This window comes from Saccopteryx bilineata, chromosome 5 (genome assembly GCF_036850765.1).
Source record: "Saccopteryx bilineata isolate mSacBil1 chromosome 5, mSacBil1_pri_phased_curated, whole genome shotgun sequence".
NCBI lineage: Eukaryota > Metazoa > Chordata > Mammalia > Chiroptera > Emballonuridae > Saccopteryx > Saccopteryx bilineata.
The window spans coordinates 226,317,642-226,334,133 of NC_089494.1; the positions used below are offsets into that span (position 1 = coordinate 226,317,642).

Genomic DNA, 16,492 nt, shown 5'->3' on the forward strand with positions numbered 1-16,492 from the left:
TGTGGGTGCTCTGCTTGGTTGTGGTTCTCTGTATTCTCCGGCCATCGCTCTAGTTGTACGGTACAGCGATTCACCTTGTGACCCACTTTTCTCACCAATCTAAGAGTTGATTTTTCAGTTTGATCAGCTTTTTGCTTAGTAAGAGGATGGAGAGGCAACTTCCAAGCTTCTTACATGCTGAACTGGAAAGCTGCATGAATCTTTAAATTTGGGAACTGCCATACCTACTATGTTATGCGTTCTTATCTAGCAACATGAACTATCCTCCACTTAATTTGGCCTTCTTTGGTATCTTTCAGCAGTTTCATAATTTTCTCCATAAAGGTCTTAAACATCTTGTATTAGTTCAGGCTTTCCTAACAGAATACTATAGATCGGGTGGCTTAAAAAATAGATTTATTTTCTGTTTTGGAGGCTGGAAGTCCGAGATTAGGGTGCCAGCATCCTGGGTTCTGGTGGGAGCTCTCTTCCTTGCCTTCCTGTCTCCTCAGATGTCTGAGAGGAAACTCTGGTGTCTCCTCTTCTAAGGGCACCAGCTCTTCTGGACCAGGGCTTCACCTGTATGACCTCATTTAGCCTTACACCCCTCCTTAAAGGCCGTATCTCTAATACAGTCACATGCGGGGACAAGCCATATGTGAATCTTAGGGAGGGATACAACTTAGTCTATAGCATGTTTTGTTAGATTTAGACCCAAATACTAAATATTTTTATGCTATTATAAATTACTTTAATTTTCTTATTACACTTTTAAGTGTTTTATAGTAAATGGACATGTAATTAAATTTTGTGTTTTGTGGTAACTTTTTGTGTATTGATCTCTTAAGCATATAACAGCTCTAATACCAAATTTCAACTTTTTTGAAAATTTATTTCAGAATCATTGTTACATAGTCACATAATCCTCAAAATCCAAGTTTACAACTGATCATTACAAGATCCTTTATCCACATACACGTTAGACAGAAGGAAAAAATTCTGTACAATGTTTAGTAGTTACATGATTCATAAGCAATAGTGGAAGCTGAAAAACTCCCAATGCATTACTCATAGAATAACCACTCACAAATATAATAGCTAGGCAATAAAGGAGAATTTCCTGTTCAGCCATAGAAAAATGCTAAAGGCGTTTTATAAGATAAATACTTTAAAGTTAATACACAACCTATTGATCAAATAAAACTGTTATATAAGTTAGAATTTTGCTCTTGAATATTTGTAGTATGGTATTATCCATTTGTCTGACATTTAATACGACATAAATGTATTTCAAGTCTGAGTATTTCAAGTGTGGGTTCTCAAAATAGTTGCTGAAATTTTTGATAGTGTCAAGTATATTCAGAGTGCTTTCTTCATTTATCTTTTGTCTTAATGGGACTGAGCAATGCTGGAGCAATAATCCAGAATGTCCTGAATAGTGAATTCCATTGTAACACCAGACCCAGGATAACAGCGAGCTATCAGACCTTCAAAGTGCTTGTACTGGCGTATAAATTCATCTTGCATGGAGTGCCATACTACCTATTATAAAAATGAAAATAAAAGTCATTCAACTATGAACACAAATAATATACAATCAAGTATTCAGAAATAATGTTAAGACATATTTTAAGAATGAAGCAGAGTCTAATAGTTAAAAACATACGTCCTGGCTCCTCCTACTTCTAATATGTGACCTTGCATATGTTATACCATCACTCTGTGCCTCACATTCTTCATCTGTAATTTGGGGTAATAATAGTAATATCTTCCTTATAAGTTTCTTGTGAGGATGAAATGCATGAACATATGTGAAGTGCTTACAATGGGGTTTGACACAGCACTCATTACATTTTAGCTATTGTTATATCTATTACAGTATCCAGCACAGATATGGAGGTGCATAACTATGTATGGAACTAAAACTAGTGACTAAATGAAATGCAATAGTTAATGCTTACGTTTCATTTCAAATGAAAGTTTAAAAATTTCATCTAAAATTGATGATACAAAACATTGCTTGATTCTATGGTGGACACCAAGAAGAGACAAATGGATTTATTTGCAATCCAAGGAATGTATATATATAATCTTTCCAGGCATCCCCAAACTACAGCCCGCGGGCCGCATGTGGCCCCCTGAGGCCATTTATCCGGCCCCCTGCTGCACTTCCGGAAGGGGAACCTCTTTCATTGGTGGTCAGTGAGAGGAGCACTGTATGTGGCGGCCCTCCAATGGTCTAAGGGACAGTGAACTGGCCCCCTGTGTAAAAAGTTTGGGGACTCCTGCTTTAGACAGTCATCGGAGACAGAATCTGCTGCACACATTGACATTAGCTAATACTAGTAGGTTACATATGTTGGTATTGACTTTGTATCAGCACAACACAAAGTGCTTTCTGTATATATTATCCTATTTAAGTCTCACGACAAACTGGTGGTGGAGGGTACTATAATCGTCATCCCTGTCCGACAGCTGAGGAGGTTTTTCCTGGTAAACCCTAACTCTCATAAATCCCAAATGCCTGTCAGTTTAAGACCATTTACTAAATAGTATTACACTTTTTGCTTTTTCATCTTTTAGCTCATATTATTTGTGTCTACCTCCCCCTTTATCTGTTAAATCTGAATTTCAGAAGCTAACACATAAAGACTTTGATGATATTGAAATCAGAATTATTCTCACTTTCCTCTGGGCCTTTCAGTATGGATTATAAAGAATAATGGCTATATTTGAGGTTTAAATCTGGCTCTCCCATCCATATGCCATGGAATCTTGGTCATATTACTTCCACTTCTCAATCTTTGATTTTCTCATCTATAAAAATAACAATGACAATAACAGTAGTATCTACTATATGAGAGAGGTATTATTTCTACTTTTAAAATAAGGAAAACGAGGCTCAAAAATGTTAACTAACTTGCCCAAAGTCATGTAGCTTGATCTAGACCCAGATTACAATCAATTTTCTTTTATAATTAAAAAAATTTTCCCCCATTGATTTGAGAGAGAGGAAGCTGGGGGTAGGGAGGGGGAGCAAAAGAGAAAGAGAAGCATCAACTTGTTCTACTTAGTTGTTCCATTTAGTTGTACACTCATTGGTTGCTTCTTATATATGCCTTGACTGGGGATCCAACCAGTGACCTTGGTGTGCCGGGACAATGCTTAATCCACTGAACCACTGGGTCAGGGCCATGAACACATTTCTAACTCCAAACCCCATGATCAGAATCACTCCAACGTATTATACTATATAGTCCACTTCTCTAAAATATAAAAACTCCCCCAAACCCACAAAAACCCATCCCTCAATAAAAACAACTTAATGCCTCAAAACAGTAAAACATACATATAAAATAAACAGAAAAGCCACATAAACTTATATAAATATTATTCCTTTCTTCCTCAGAATTTATTAGTCTGGTCTATACTTTATGGAACTTTCCTCTTGTACAAAGATTAGAAACAGTATCATTTCTAGAGGACTGTCTTGGAAGAAAGCAATATATGTAAGGTTGTGCAATCTAGGATGGTTACAGGAACCAAGCATACCTGCAGTAAGTTTTCCTCTTCACATAAATGTTTATCAACCTTCTTGTAGAGGTTATCCAGACCTTTTTTCACTTCCTTTCCGGGATACTCTTTAATAACTTTTCGAAGTTCTTGTTTATTAAACGCAAGTTGATAACTTACTTCCTCCTCTCTTATACCCTGTGCTACACGAGCTTCAACGCCTTCAAAGAAATGCTTCAAGGAAATGAAAAGAAATAATGGCAAAGAATTGCTATTATTTTCACTTAAATTTTTTAAAAATCCATAAAATAGTATACATTCACTATGTAAAACCAGGCAATGTATAAAAGTATAAATGATAAAATAGCAATCACCTATTATGATACTACTCAGAGATAATCCCTGTTAACATTTTAGATATTTTTCTAGTCTTTTGATGTGTGCGTACATAAATGAAGATTATAATTTTTATGTTGTATTTTTCATTTATTATTTTATTTTTTCCTGAGTTTTACATTTTAATGGCTGCACTGTATTCCATCTAATGACATAACTACAATTTATTTATTCATTTCTCCAGAATTGGATATTTAATATTTTTCACCTTGTTTTCAGAGTTGGCAAAATCTACTCAGATTTAAAACAACCTATTATAAATACAGTTGTCATAAATATCTTTTGCACATAAGTATTTACCCACATTACTGTTAACTTTCCAGCATAAATTACTAGGACTATAATTCCTCAGTTGAGGAGTATACTTGTAAAAGTATTCTAAAGATTTTTCATATACACAAATTGCTTCCAAGAAAAGTTCAATCAATTTATATTTCTGTCAACATATGAGGCTGCTATATGACCATACTATCATGAGCATTATTACAATTTAAAAAATCGTTGCCATTTTGATGAATGAAAAAGGTTTATTTATTGTTTTAATTCACAATTTTTTACTATAAATGAAGTTAACGTGCTTTCATATGTTAAGTGGTATATTTAGAATGCTTGCCCATTTATATATTGGTGTCTTAGTACTTTGCTTATTTATTTTCAAAAGATCTCTTATATTAAATATACTGACTGTTGTATTGTTACAACTAGTCTTCTGAGGTTGTCTTTTAAGTATATTTGTTTTCTTATTATGTAATTTTATTAATTAGTATGCCTTTATTTGAGCACTAACACTATGAATACTGACAAGTCAAATCTCCTCTCATACTTTCTGCTAAAATTTTCTTAGCAATTATTATTTATTTTTCATTAAGATATTTTTTGACAAATCTATTCCTGGGGCTTTTAAAATTTTGTTTCTACATAAACTTTTAATTAGTTATGATATAGAGGAAATAGTTTGTTGATTTTTTTAAAAATTATTTTCCAAGTGAGAAGAAAGGAGATAGAGAGACAGACTCCCACATGCAACCCAACCAGGATCCACCCGGCAACCCCGTTTGGGGCAGATTTAGGGCCATTCTCGTAACTGAGCTATTTTAGGCACCTGAGGCAGAGGCTCTACAGAGCCATCCTCAGCACCAGGGACCAATGTACTTAAACCAATTGAGCCATGGCTGTGGGAGGAGGAGAGAGATAGAGAGGGGAGAAGGAGAAGTAGAGAAGCAGATGGTCACTTCTCCTGTGTATGCTGACTGGGAATTGAACCCAGGACATCCAAATGCCAGGCCAATGTTCTACCACTGAGCCAACCGGCCAGGGCTACATTAAGTTTTAACGTTGATAGAGTGTATGATTAAGTGAAACAATCCACTGACTAAGTGAAATGATGCACAGTGAAACCAATTTCACCATAGGATAATTAATATAAACCAGATTAAGTTCCTGGTATCTCACAGTTATAAAGAAACATTACTCAAATTTTCTAAAGCCATTTCTTAATTTTAATGATTGAACTTGCTCTGGGGAATGATTCAAGTCAGGAAAGGAAAAGGCAATGAACAAAAATAATTTTTGAATTTTCTTTTATCTTGATAAAGTTTCAAAATCTTCATCTGCACTAGTAAAAAGAGTAGCCATTTATGAGGTATGAAATGGGAAAAGTCTGGTATAAGGTCAAAGCCTAATCTAGGGTTTGCCCCCTGCTTTCCTTTCCATTTCTTCATTTGTAAAATAGGGAGAATACTATCTTACCCACATCATTGTTTACAAGAATTAGAATAAATGTATATAGAGCATCTAGCAGTGTCCTGGTGGCTTTAGTCACTTACTCCCTCCTTCTTTATCGTCCTGCACCTCCACATGAACAAACTTAGTATGTATCGGTTGTGTTTTATTATGTAACGTGTATGTGTTCAAAACCAGGAAAAATATACTAAATGAAAATACACTTACATTTAGTTTTTCCAGAGGTTGTCCTAAAGAGTAAATGACATAAGACTGAAGGTGATCTGTGTATTTTTGTTTGGCTTCTTTTTTCTCAGCTTCTAGACATGAGATTTTCAAACGAGAAAGTGTTGCAAATATGTGGTGGAAATTTTCCATCATAACTACATCCCTGGGGGTCTTCTGGCTTTCGTTTGCTACTTTCTCCACTAAATAAAAACAGAAAAAAGAATTCCTGATATGAGTATGAGTATATTTAGCTATAAAAATAAATGATGTTTTCATCTGTAAGTTTAAGAAGTAAGCATATTCCTGGAATAAAATATTTTCACTGAAGGATCTTCACACCCACCGAAACCTGAAAAAAATCATTCTAAAACAGTCCAACGTATATTAATATATAATAACGGTGGCTATTCAAATTTGTGGGGAAATGATGAATTATTCAAAATGTGTAAGGACAACCAGCTGGTTCTTTTGAATACATTTGGATTACCGTTCCACATCCTTCAGCCAAATAAATTCTAAATTGCTCAAGTACTTAAAATGTAAAAAGCAAAACTAAACCAAAATAAATTTAAAAAGTGAATACAATTAAAAGAACTAAGGAAAATTATATGTAATTAAAAAATAATAATTTTGTGATGGTATGACCTTCCTAAGAATGTCCCAAAACTTAGAAGTCATATGGGAAAGGTAGACAAATTTGATACAAAAGTTGAAAGCTCCTGCATGGTAAAAAACAAAACAAAAAACATAAGCAAATTAAACATACAGCCTGTTAATTAGACAAAGAATAAAAAAAATGATAATACCTAGTAATCTTCACCTTTGCAGCAGATCTAATAGAAACTTTCACCAACTGTTCATAGCACTAAACTGGTATAACCTCTCTGAATGGCAATTTGGCAAAAGACTTGAGATTTATATAATAAACCTTTTGACCCAGTAATTCCATTTCTAGCAATTTATCCTAAATAAATTATTGGACAAATATACAAAAATATACGCAAGAAACTGGAAGCAAACTAAATGCCTACTAATAGGCAATTTGGTAAATAAATACTGATAGATGGAATACTATGCAATCATTAAAAATGATATAGTCCAGCCTGACCAGGCAGTGTCGCAATGGACAGAGCGTCAGCCTGGGATGCTAAGGACCCAGGTTCAAAACCCTGAGGCCGCCAGCTTGAGCCCTGGCTTATCCGGCTTGAGCATGGGCTCACCAGCTTGAGCATGGGGTTGACAACTTTAGCGTGGGATCATAAACATGACCCCATGGTTACTGGCTTGAGCCCAAGGTTGCTGGCTTGAGCAAGGGGTCAATAGCTTGGCTGTAGCTCCCTGATCAAGGCACTATGAGAAAGCAATCAATGAACAACTAAGGTGCCGCAACTGAGTTGATGCTTCTCACCTCTCTCCCTTCCTGTCTATCTGTCCCTCTGGCTCTTTTATAAAAAAAATTATATATATTGTATTTTGAGAGAGAGAGAGAGAGATATATATATATATATCTAAAAAAATGACACCATACACACACACACACACACACACAGTCCAGCAGGACTGTTTATACCAAAACAGCTAAGGTATAATGAATTTTTCTTATCTTAGAGAACATATACGTACAACATATGCACATTTATAAAAGGGAGAGAGAAATATTAAAAAGTTTATAAGAAGGATAAAATTGAATGGTACCTCTGCATGATGAAATTATAAATTATCTGATTTTTAAAATCTGTTTTCTGATTTTTAGGGTTGTGTAATGAGCAATGCTACTTTAAAATCAGAAAAAGCGAGGCTACTTTGAATATTAAAAGAAATATCAACCATATAAACACTGAATCATATAATTTATCTATCTTTCCCCTGGACCTGCTTCCACTGAAAATACGTTACATCTAATTGGTCAGATGATCCTACTTTCTGTCAATTTTATTTAGCATTTAAAATTCCTGAATATATGCAATTAGGTTATTTATTTCAAAATAAATGACACATCCATGCTGTTTCTCTGTAACCTAATTGTGGGATCTGACACAGGGAGTCAGTGAATTATAGAAGTTTAGCATTAATCTACCTCATGTGACAGATATGAAAACTGAGGCCTACAGAAGTGAATTGAGTTGCTTCAGGTCACAGACATCATTGCCTATCCTCTTCAGAAGACTTGCAAAAATGTAAATGTAATCTGGAGGGTCATTTTTTGTGTTTAAAAAAATGAATTCAATTTTGCATCATGATAAGCCCATATGAACCCTAAAATCTAAGTGGTCCCTGTTCAATATGAATGGGTTTTATGTACTGCTTGTGTTTTCAAATTAAGAAGTCTTTAATTTCAGAAAACTTAAAAAAGACTATAGAGTATGAATATCAGCTTCTGAGTTACCAAAAATAATATATAGAAACCAACCAAAAAATTATTTAGACCAAAACAAGAGCTTACCATTAACAAATACTCCTCTGATGAGCTTAGTATAGGCTTTATCCAGATCTCCACGACGCTCAGCATTTTTAAAGATTGATTCTGCAAGTCCAGCAAATTCTTCAAATTCAGCAACAAATGGAAGAATTCCCACTTTACTCTTCTTTGAGATCTTTACCTCTTCCATCTGCCTTATTTGGTTACTCTAAAGTTAGGCAGAAAGCAAGGGAGAGATAGCCAAGCAACTTAGAAACAACATAATTATAACCAAATGTGTATGTACCTCATAAAGGAAGGATATAATTTAGTAGCTAGAACAATTTGGATGCTTAATAATTAAAAATTAATAAATAGGGATAACTAAGAAAAACTATTTCTATAGATTAAAAAGTAAATATATTTTATTTAAGAAAATGAAGCCAAGGAAAAAAATTCAAACCATTTAAAACAATATGTAATCAAGGCCTATGACCTTCAAGTTCTTTTTCAAAGTAAAATCAACCAATAAAGATTTTTATCACTTATTAATGATAAGTATAGGTAATTGCCCATTTGGGGCACAGCTGATACCAGAGCACACCCATGGGACACAGGATTGCTCCAGGTCTCCTCTGGCTGGTGTCCACAGGGCCAAGTTTGAGAACCACAGCCATTTCCAATTCTTACCAGCCTAAAACTTGTTTAGATAGGCAAGCTGTGTATTTTGGGGGTGTGAGAACAGAGAAAGAGAATAGGCATTTCTACTATGGATTTAGATTATATAGAGATTATATAGTCTGTTTTCCAAGTATATTTGTCACTTGTTCTAAATTAGTTTGCTAAAGTACTTGTGTACGATGGAGACAAAGTGCAAAAGGGATGGTTCATACACAGAATCCAGATATCTGCATTCATAAAGATCCATGGATTCAACAGGGGCTCCATGGACTTCTCCAGGGATATAGATCCATTCACAGTAAGAATTATACTGCCAAATACTGTTGGATCATTTTCAACTTCTACCTAAAATTTCATTCTGTTGAGATTTTGTAGGTATAATTTGAAAACCATATGACATGTGGATTAGAAAAGTAATTACTTAGGCTACAGGCATTAGTATAAGAAAATCCTGTGTTTACTGCCAACTGTTTCATATTATGTTTACTATTATTCCACTTCCTCAGTATTGATAACAGTGAAGAATAAAAATGGATGCAGTACAGGAGACAGTGTAAGATTCTAGGTACTGAAACCAGACTGTGGGGTATGAATACCAACTCCATCACTTTTTAACTGTTGATCTGGGTAAAGTAACATAATCTCTCGGAGCATCTACCTTATGTGGGAGGGAGGAGGTTGTGAGGATTAGATGACATAATGTGTACAAAGTATACCAGTGCCTGGTATATAGCAAGCTGGTCTATTGTTGTTAGTAAGCTACATGAAGAGTTTTCTTCTGTGTGGCATGTAAATGCATAGAACATATGACAGCTGTCTTCTCTGGCTTTGTAACTGGTAAGACAGAAATCGTTCCTTCTTTTAAGAAAAGAGTCATTACAGCCCTGGTCGGATAGCTCAGTTGGTTAGAGCATCATCCTGATATGCCAAGGTTACAGGTTAGATCCCCAGTCAGGGCACACACAAGAATCAACCAATGAATGCATAAATAAGTGGAACAACAAAGCAATGCTTTTCTCTCTCTCTCTCCCTTCCTGTCTCTCTAAAATCAATCAAAAAAATAAAATAAAGAGTCTTAATGAACTAAACCTCATAAAAATAACACTTCTCTCAAGCTAAAGGTATACATAACTTCCAGCTGATTGCCCATACTGCCATCACCAGAAGGGTCTGGAGATTATTGAGTGTCTAGCTACAACTTCAATGTTAGCCACGTATCACTGTATAACTTGTTCATCCTTTGTCCATGACAATTTAACCAAATCATATTATTCTCAAAGGTTTAAGAGCACAAATTCATGTCATTATAGTGTGAGAAATCCTGAAAAGCCCATTACATGCGGTCAAGATATGCTCAGGACTAGAGATTACAGTTTGGGTAGTACTTGATGTGTCAGGCACTTTCTCATTTTAACTAGTTCAGGCAAGGCTAGCTTTCTTAATCCTGTCCTTTAGAGAACACCACATACTTTGGGCTTGGCCACCAGCTGAAAAGAACCAAACTTGGGTGCTGTCTCTTCCACTTCCTATAGCCATCTGATATTCATGCTTTTGGGTCAATATACACAGACCCATTCATTACTTCTTTATTTTCTTAAGTGAGAGGAGGGGAGATAGTGAGACAGACTACCACATGTGCCCCAAACGGGATCCACCCAGCAACCCTTATTTGGGGTCGACGCTCGAAACAACCGAGCCACTGGCTATGGGAGGAGAAGAGAGAGAGAAGAGGGAGAAGGAGGAGAAGAGAAGCAGATGGCTGCTTCTCATATGTACCCTGACCGGGAACCATACCTGGGACATCCATATGCTGGGCTGACCCTCTATCCACTAAGCAAAACAGCCAGGACCCCCTTCATTACCTTTTCAAGGTATGTTCTAGGTCCTGGTCTTGTCCCAAATACTGAGAGATATACCAAATACCGAAACATGTAATACTTAGTGAACACACACAGTCTGCCAGACCCTGCGAGAAGATGTGAGTTAAAACAAGAGAAGAGACGAGATGACAGGCAACAGAAGGAACCGTACTTTCCTTAGTGACAAATGGAGATCCTTTAGTAGTACATTCATGTTAGGAGAAAATATGAGTTTATACCATTTTCTAGGTTTATTTTACTTCCTTTCTCTACTTCCCTGACTTGAGAGTAACATGAACATCTTCAATAAACTATTAGTAATTACTACTACTATTAGTATCATCATCACCACCACAACCACCACTGTCATTATGAGCTAGCAGTCAGTAAGCTCTTATTCTGGGCCAGGCAATGTGCTAAACATTTCATTTGAACTTATGTCTACATCTATCTAACACTACATCCCATTCTTTTTTTTTTTTTTTTTTTTATAGAGACACAGAGAGAGTCAGAGAGAGGGATAGACAGTGACAGACAGACAGGAATGGAGAGATGAAAAGCATCAATCATTAGTTTTTCGTTGCGCATTGCGACACCTTAGTTGTTCATTGATTGCTTTCTCATCTGTGCCTTGACTGTGGGCCTTCAGCAGACCGAGTAAGCCCTTGCTTGAGCCAGCGACCTTGGGCTCAAGCTGTGTGAGCTTTTTGCTCAAACCAGTTGAGTCCGCGCTCAAGCTGGCGACCTCAGGGTCTTGAACCTGGGTCTTCCACATCCCAGTCCGACGCTCTATCCACTGCGCCACCACCCAGTCAGGCCTTTTTTTTTTTTTTTTTAAGAGAGAGACAGAGAGACAGGAATATCGAGCTGTTCCTGTATGTACCCTGACACAGGATCAAACCAGCAACCTCTGTGCTTTGGGATAATGCTCCAATCAACTGAGCTATCTGAGCAGGGTGTAATTTTTTTTTTTTAATTGGTTGATGAGTTTAAGAGAGAGAGAAGAGGGGAGAGAAGGGAAGCATTCATTTGTTGTTCTACCTAGTTGGGCATTCACTGGTTGCTTTCTGTGTGTGCCCTTACCGGGGATTGAACATGCAACCTTGTTGTCTAGGGATGATGCTCTAGTCCAGTAGTAGTCAACCTGGTCCCTACTGCCCACTAGTGGGCGTTCCAGCTTTCATGGTGGGTGGTAACAGAGAAAACAAAGTATAAATAAAAAGATAGATTTAACTATAGTAAGTTGTTTTATAAAGATTTATTCTGCCAAACTTAGCAAAAATCCGACATAAAGTACTTAGTAAAAAATTATTATTATATGTTTTAACTTGCTGTAACTCTGCTTTATAAATTTTATAAAGTAAAGTTACTTCCCTACTTTATAAATCACCATTACTGTGGAACCAGTGGGCGGTTAGAAAATTTTACTACTAATAGAGATACAAAAGTGGGTGGTAGGTATAAAAAGGTTCGCTACCCCTGCTCTAGTCTGACCAACTGAGCTAACTAGCCAGGGCCCATGCTTTTTAACAGTTATGCTCTACTGCGTTGAGAGGTATATAAAGTTATATTTTACTGATAAAAGCAACAAAGCTTTCCTATTCTGGAGATGTATCGTGTCCTCATGATTTAGTGTTCTAGCTGTCACATGACTCATTGTTTTAGCCTTTGGTAGCTCTTCCTTTCAGCTTGCAAGCTTCCAGGTTTACCATCACCTCTCAGAAGGTGGGAGAGGGCAGAGGATAAGTCTTAAATGGTCAAATTTAATAGTATTTCAAATACCAAATAAAATAATTCAGTAGGAAAGGAGGATTAACAAGCCTACTGAGGCAACCGTTATCTATAGTGGACAGAGATTACTTTTATACATTCAAAAGCAATATATTTTATTGTTTTAAACTATGAAAAATTATATGGATTTTAATTGCCCATAATATTTTTATCTACTATTAGCATATGAATATTCAAGGGCTCACTATACCTTAAAGGTTACATAAGAGAAATATTCATGATACATACGTACTTTTACATACCAAATACATGAATAAAATTTTTTTTTTTTATAATCTTGCTCAGCCCAATTCATACCTACAAGCTTACCAAAACCTGACATACAAAGTAAAGTTGTTCCCTGGCTGGCTGCTCAATGGATAAAGCATTGTCCAGCATGCCAAGGTCGCAGGCTCACTCCCTGGTCAGGGCACACAGGGGAAGCAATCTATGAGTACACAACTAAATAGAACTAAGTGGAACAAAATGAGGCTTCTCTCTCTTCCTTTACCCTCTCTTCCTCTCCTCTCCTCTCTCTTTCTCTCAAATCAATGCAAAAAATTTTTAAAAAGTTGTTAATGATTTTTCCTTTCACATTAGGAGGAGGAAAATGATTTCTGGAAAGTATAAGAACAAATCTTAAAGTGATATGATTATTAATTAAAGTTTTAAACATAAAATAAACTAATTTAAACAAAATAACCCAGTTATTAATTTTCTTATTAGAATATATGGTATTAGAGGAACAATAAATCCAAATGACAGTTTCAATTGTTCCATTAACTCTGTGGTCACTCACTAATCAGTTAACTGAGATTTCAGTTTCTAAGCCACCTACTCCAGACCTTGCCAAGATTCAGTGTAGAAGAGAAGCTAGCTGGCACAGCATCATCCGGCGCCCTCTATTCAGATCTACTGCAGCCAATACCTGTGTCAAGGCTTTGGGGATGTGAACACAGATTCCCCCATGGAAACCTGGAAATCTCCTACTTAAATACATTTATCTATTTTTTGGCAATAATTACAATTCTGAGTTATTTTTTAAAAACTTACAATGCATTTGTCAAAGTTCCTTTTGACGGTAACCAAAACATTTCCCAATGTAGTACTCAGAAAAGAAGCAGGGTCTACATTTTGTGCAGTCCATACATGATGACTCATTTTGACTAGCATGTAAAGGGAATTAAAGCTATCAATTTTGTCTCCTAGTGCAATTAGGTTGTTCAGTTCTGGCTCAATGCACCGAAATATTTTAGTCATCATTTGGCGGATCATATCTTTCCTGTTCAGAAAACATACAAAATATAGGAAGTTATTATAAGCTTCAGGTGTATTCATTTTTAACTTTAATCTATTGGGTATATACAAAATGACTAAAATAAGATATTTTCATTAAAAATGACCAAGTATGATGAACTAATTATTCTATAGCAGTTTCCAATATAAAGATATTTTTTGAAGTTAAATTTATCACTCAAAATAACTGTCATTTGGAAAGCTGGATCCTGAAATGTGCCTTGTAATTTCAAAGAAATACATGGCAATTCAAATGCTACTTCCTACCAGCAAACATCAAAATTGATGGCTTTTTTTTGGTGATTACTAGAGCAAAGAAGAGCTGTAGAGTCCTACAACAGAACCAATTTTATTTCAGTTCGATGTTAATAAGATACTGGGCACACATGAGTGCTACCGGGTTACAGAGAGCCATCTGGATGCCTCATTGAGCAGCACTCTGCTATGCTAAACTGAAAGTTTATTTTTTTCCAGAATAAACAACAGATGGTAACAAACACATACTCTGATGAAACAGGCAGAGGTGTGCCAGGATTATGTTGTCTTGATAAAGTTCCTCCATCTGGGTCATCTGCTTCAGTCTGCAAAAAATTATTAAGGTACTTTACATAATAAAAAACCAACAATTAGACTAGTTTACACGGCAAAGCCTGCTCAGTCTTAAAATTCCTACAAGAGAATACATTGTGAAAATAATGTATTTTTTAGAGGTAGCATTACTGATAAAATATGTAATTTAGTGTAGTTTTTAAGAATACTCATGAAATGCTTCGTTCTTACATTTTATCTGAGAATTGTGGGTGAGGCTGTGTCTGTGGACACACGAGGGGGAAGTAGGGAGAGGAGGTACCAGAAGCTGGAGGGCAGAGGTGGGAATGAACAGGTAGCACAGCAAGAAAACATCTAGAAACAACTTGCAATAGAGAATTTTGAAAATTAAAGAAATCTCATCAATCATTCTAATAAAACTCTGGCATTTAAAAAAATGCTATAAAAAATTCTTATAGAAGCCTTGGCCGGTTGGTTCAGTGGTAGACATCGGCCCAGTATGTGGAAGTCCCAGGTTCGGTTCCCGGCCAGGGCACACAGGAGAAGCGCCCATCTGCTTCTCCACCCCTCCCCCTCTCCTTCCTCTCTGTCTCTCTCTTCCCCTCCTGCAGCCAAGGAGCAAAGTTGGCCTGAGCACTGAGGACGGCTCCATGGCCTCTGCCTCAGGTGCTAGAATGGCTCCCGCTGCAGCAGAGCAATGCCCCAGAGGGGCCGGGCATCACCCCCTGGTGGGCATGCCAGGTGGATCCTGGTAGGGCACATGTGGGAGTCTGTCTGCCTTCCCTCTGCTTCTTACTTTGGAAAAATACAAAAAAAAAATTCTTGTAGAAGATTAAGCAAATTTACTACTACCACCACCTACAACAACAAACCCCCACCCATTAGAGATAATAATTTCTCATTCTTTTTTAAGATGACCTTACAGTAATTTTAAAATCACCTTATTTGCATTGCACTTTTAAGTTCTTCAAAATATTCTAGCAAATATTTCATTTTATTTTCTTAAATTTTTGCCACCTGAGAAGCACACTGAATAGGCATTATTATCTCCACTGAACACATAAGAGATGAGAAAACTGGGCACTGAATAATTAATTGGTTTAAGGTCTCATAGCTAGGTAATAACAAAGCCATAGAAAAAGTCAGATTTCAGGCCTCTATTTTGCTTCCTTCCTTTTTAAAAATTAGACCATTGTACATATATACTAAAACATCAAACATCTTTTTATGGAAAATTATATTTTTTTCTTGATGACTACTTAAATAATGCTAAAATTACTTTTTAAATAATGTCTTCCACAAAGTAAATTCAGTCATTTCCTCCCTCAGTAAGTCTGGAATATTAAACTAGATGCACAAACTTTATCATTGTTGTTATTATCTTGTGATATGACAAAAATTATTTTAAAAGTCCTTGCATCATAAACCCTTTCCTTGTCTGTTCTGATATTGAAATTGTGTCATTTTCATTAGGCTAATTATGTTACAGATCAAACATACTAGCCAATAAATAAACATGAGTCGTACCACAGATCCAGGCATACTTTGATGTTGCTGTAGTTTGAAAAATTTACTTATGAAGTCTTGTTCTGCTAGACACAAGGGCTCCAGTTCACTTAGAACCTGTTCAAAGATCTGAAGAAAACCAAAATGAAAGAACTGCACCAAATACTTGAAATTAACATTCCACATTTAATTCACTTTTCTGCAGGGACCGTAAATGCATTATCCATAATCCCAGTAGAATCCCCAAAACCAACTCTTTTAAGACTGACAAGACAATGCAGTATATTAAGGCATAACAGGGCCAGAAAATACCTAAAATAAAACTCACAATAATTATTCATTTGAAATCTGGAAAGAGGAACACAAACTTTTTAAGCTTATTTAATACATTGCAGAGAACAGTTCAGCTTCATAAAAGCTGTTATTTCCTCTTTATAGTTGCTCAAAGAACTTAGATTTGAGAAGCATTTTATGATTTTTAACAAAATTTAATAAAGCTATGTTATTTAATTAATGATTCATACTTTAGTTGCTATTTCACTAGTATAAATATTTTTTTCAAATTCAGAATCGGAAAGTAACACATGTTTAAGAG

General features: G+C 35.9%; 1 protein-coding gene across 8 annotated transcripts in view; it reads right to left on the reverse strand.

Moving 5' to 3' along the window:
• Nucleotides 1–850: 850 nt before the first annotated feature.
• Nucleotides 851–16,492, reverse strand: part of EXOC1 (exocyst complex component 1) — a 63,127-nt gene continuing 47,485 nt past the window's right edge. For all 8 annotated transcript variants that reach the window (XM_066280525.1, XM_066280523.1, XM_066280518.1 and 5 more), the window contains 7 exons: nucleotides 15,919–16,026; nucleotides 14,347–14,423; nucleotides 13,600–13,828; nucleotides 8,282–8,465; nucleotides 5,839–6,038; nucleotides 3,532–3,726; nucleotides 851–1,521 (listed from right to left, as the gene is read on the reverse strand). In XM_066280525.1, the coding sequence (XP_066136622.1) occupies nucleotides 1,369–1,521; nucleotides 3,532–3,726; nucleotides 5,839–6,038; nucleotides 8,282–8,465; nucleotides 13,600–13,828; nucleotides 14,347–14,423; nucleotides 15,919–16,026 (1,146 nt within the window). In that variant the 3' untranslated portion in view covers nucleotides 851–1,368. The remainder of the gene's footprint in view (nucleotides 1,522–3,531; nucleotides 3,727–5,838; nucleotides 6,039–8,281; nucleotides 8,466–13,599; nucleotides 13,829–14,346; nucleotides 14,424–15,918; nucleotides 16,027–16,492) is intronic.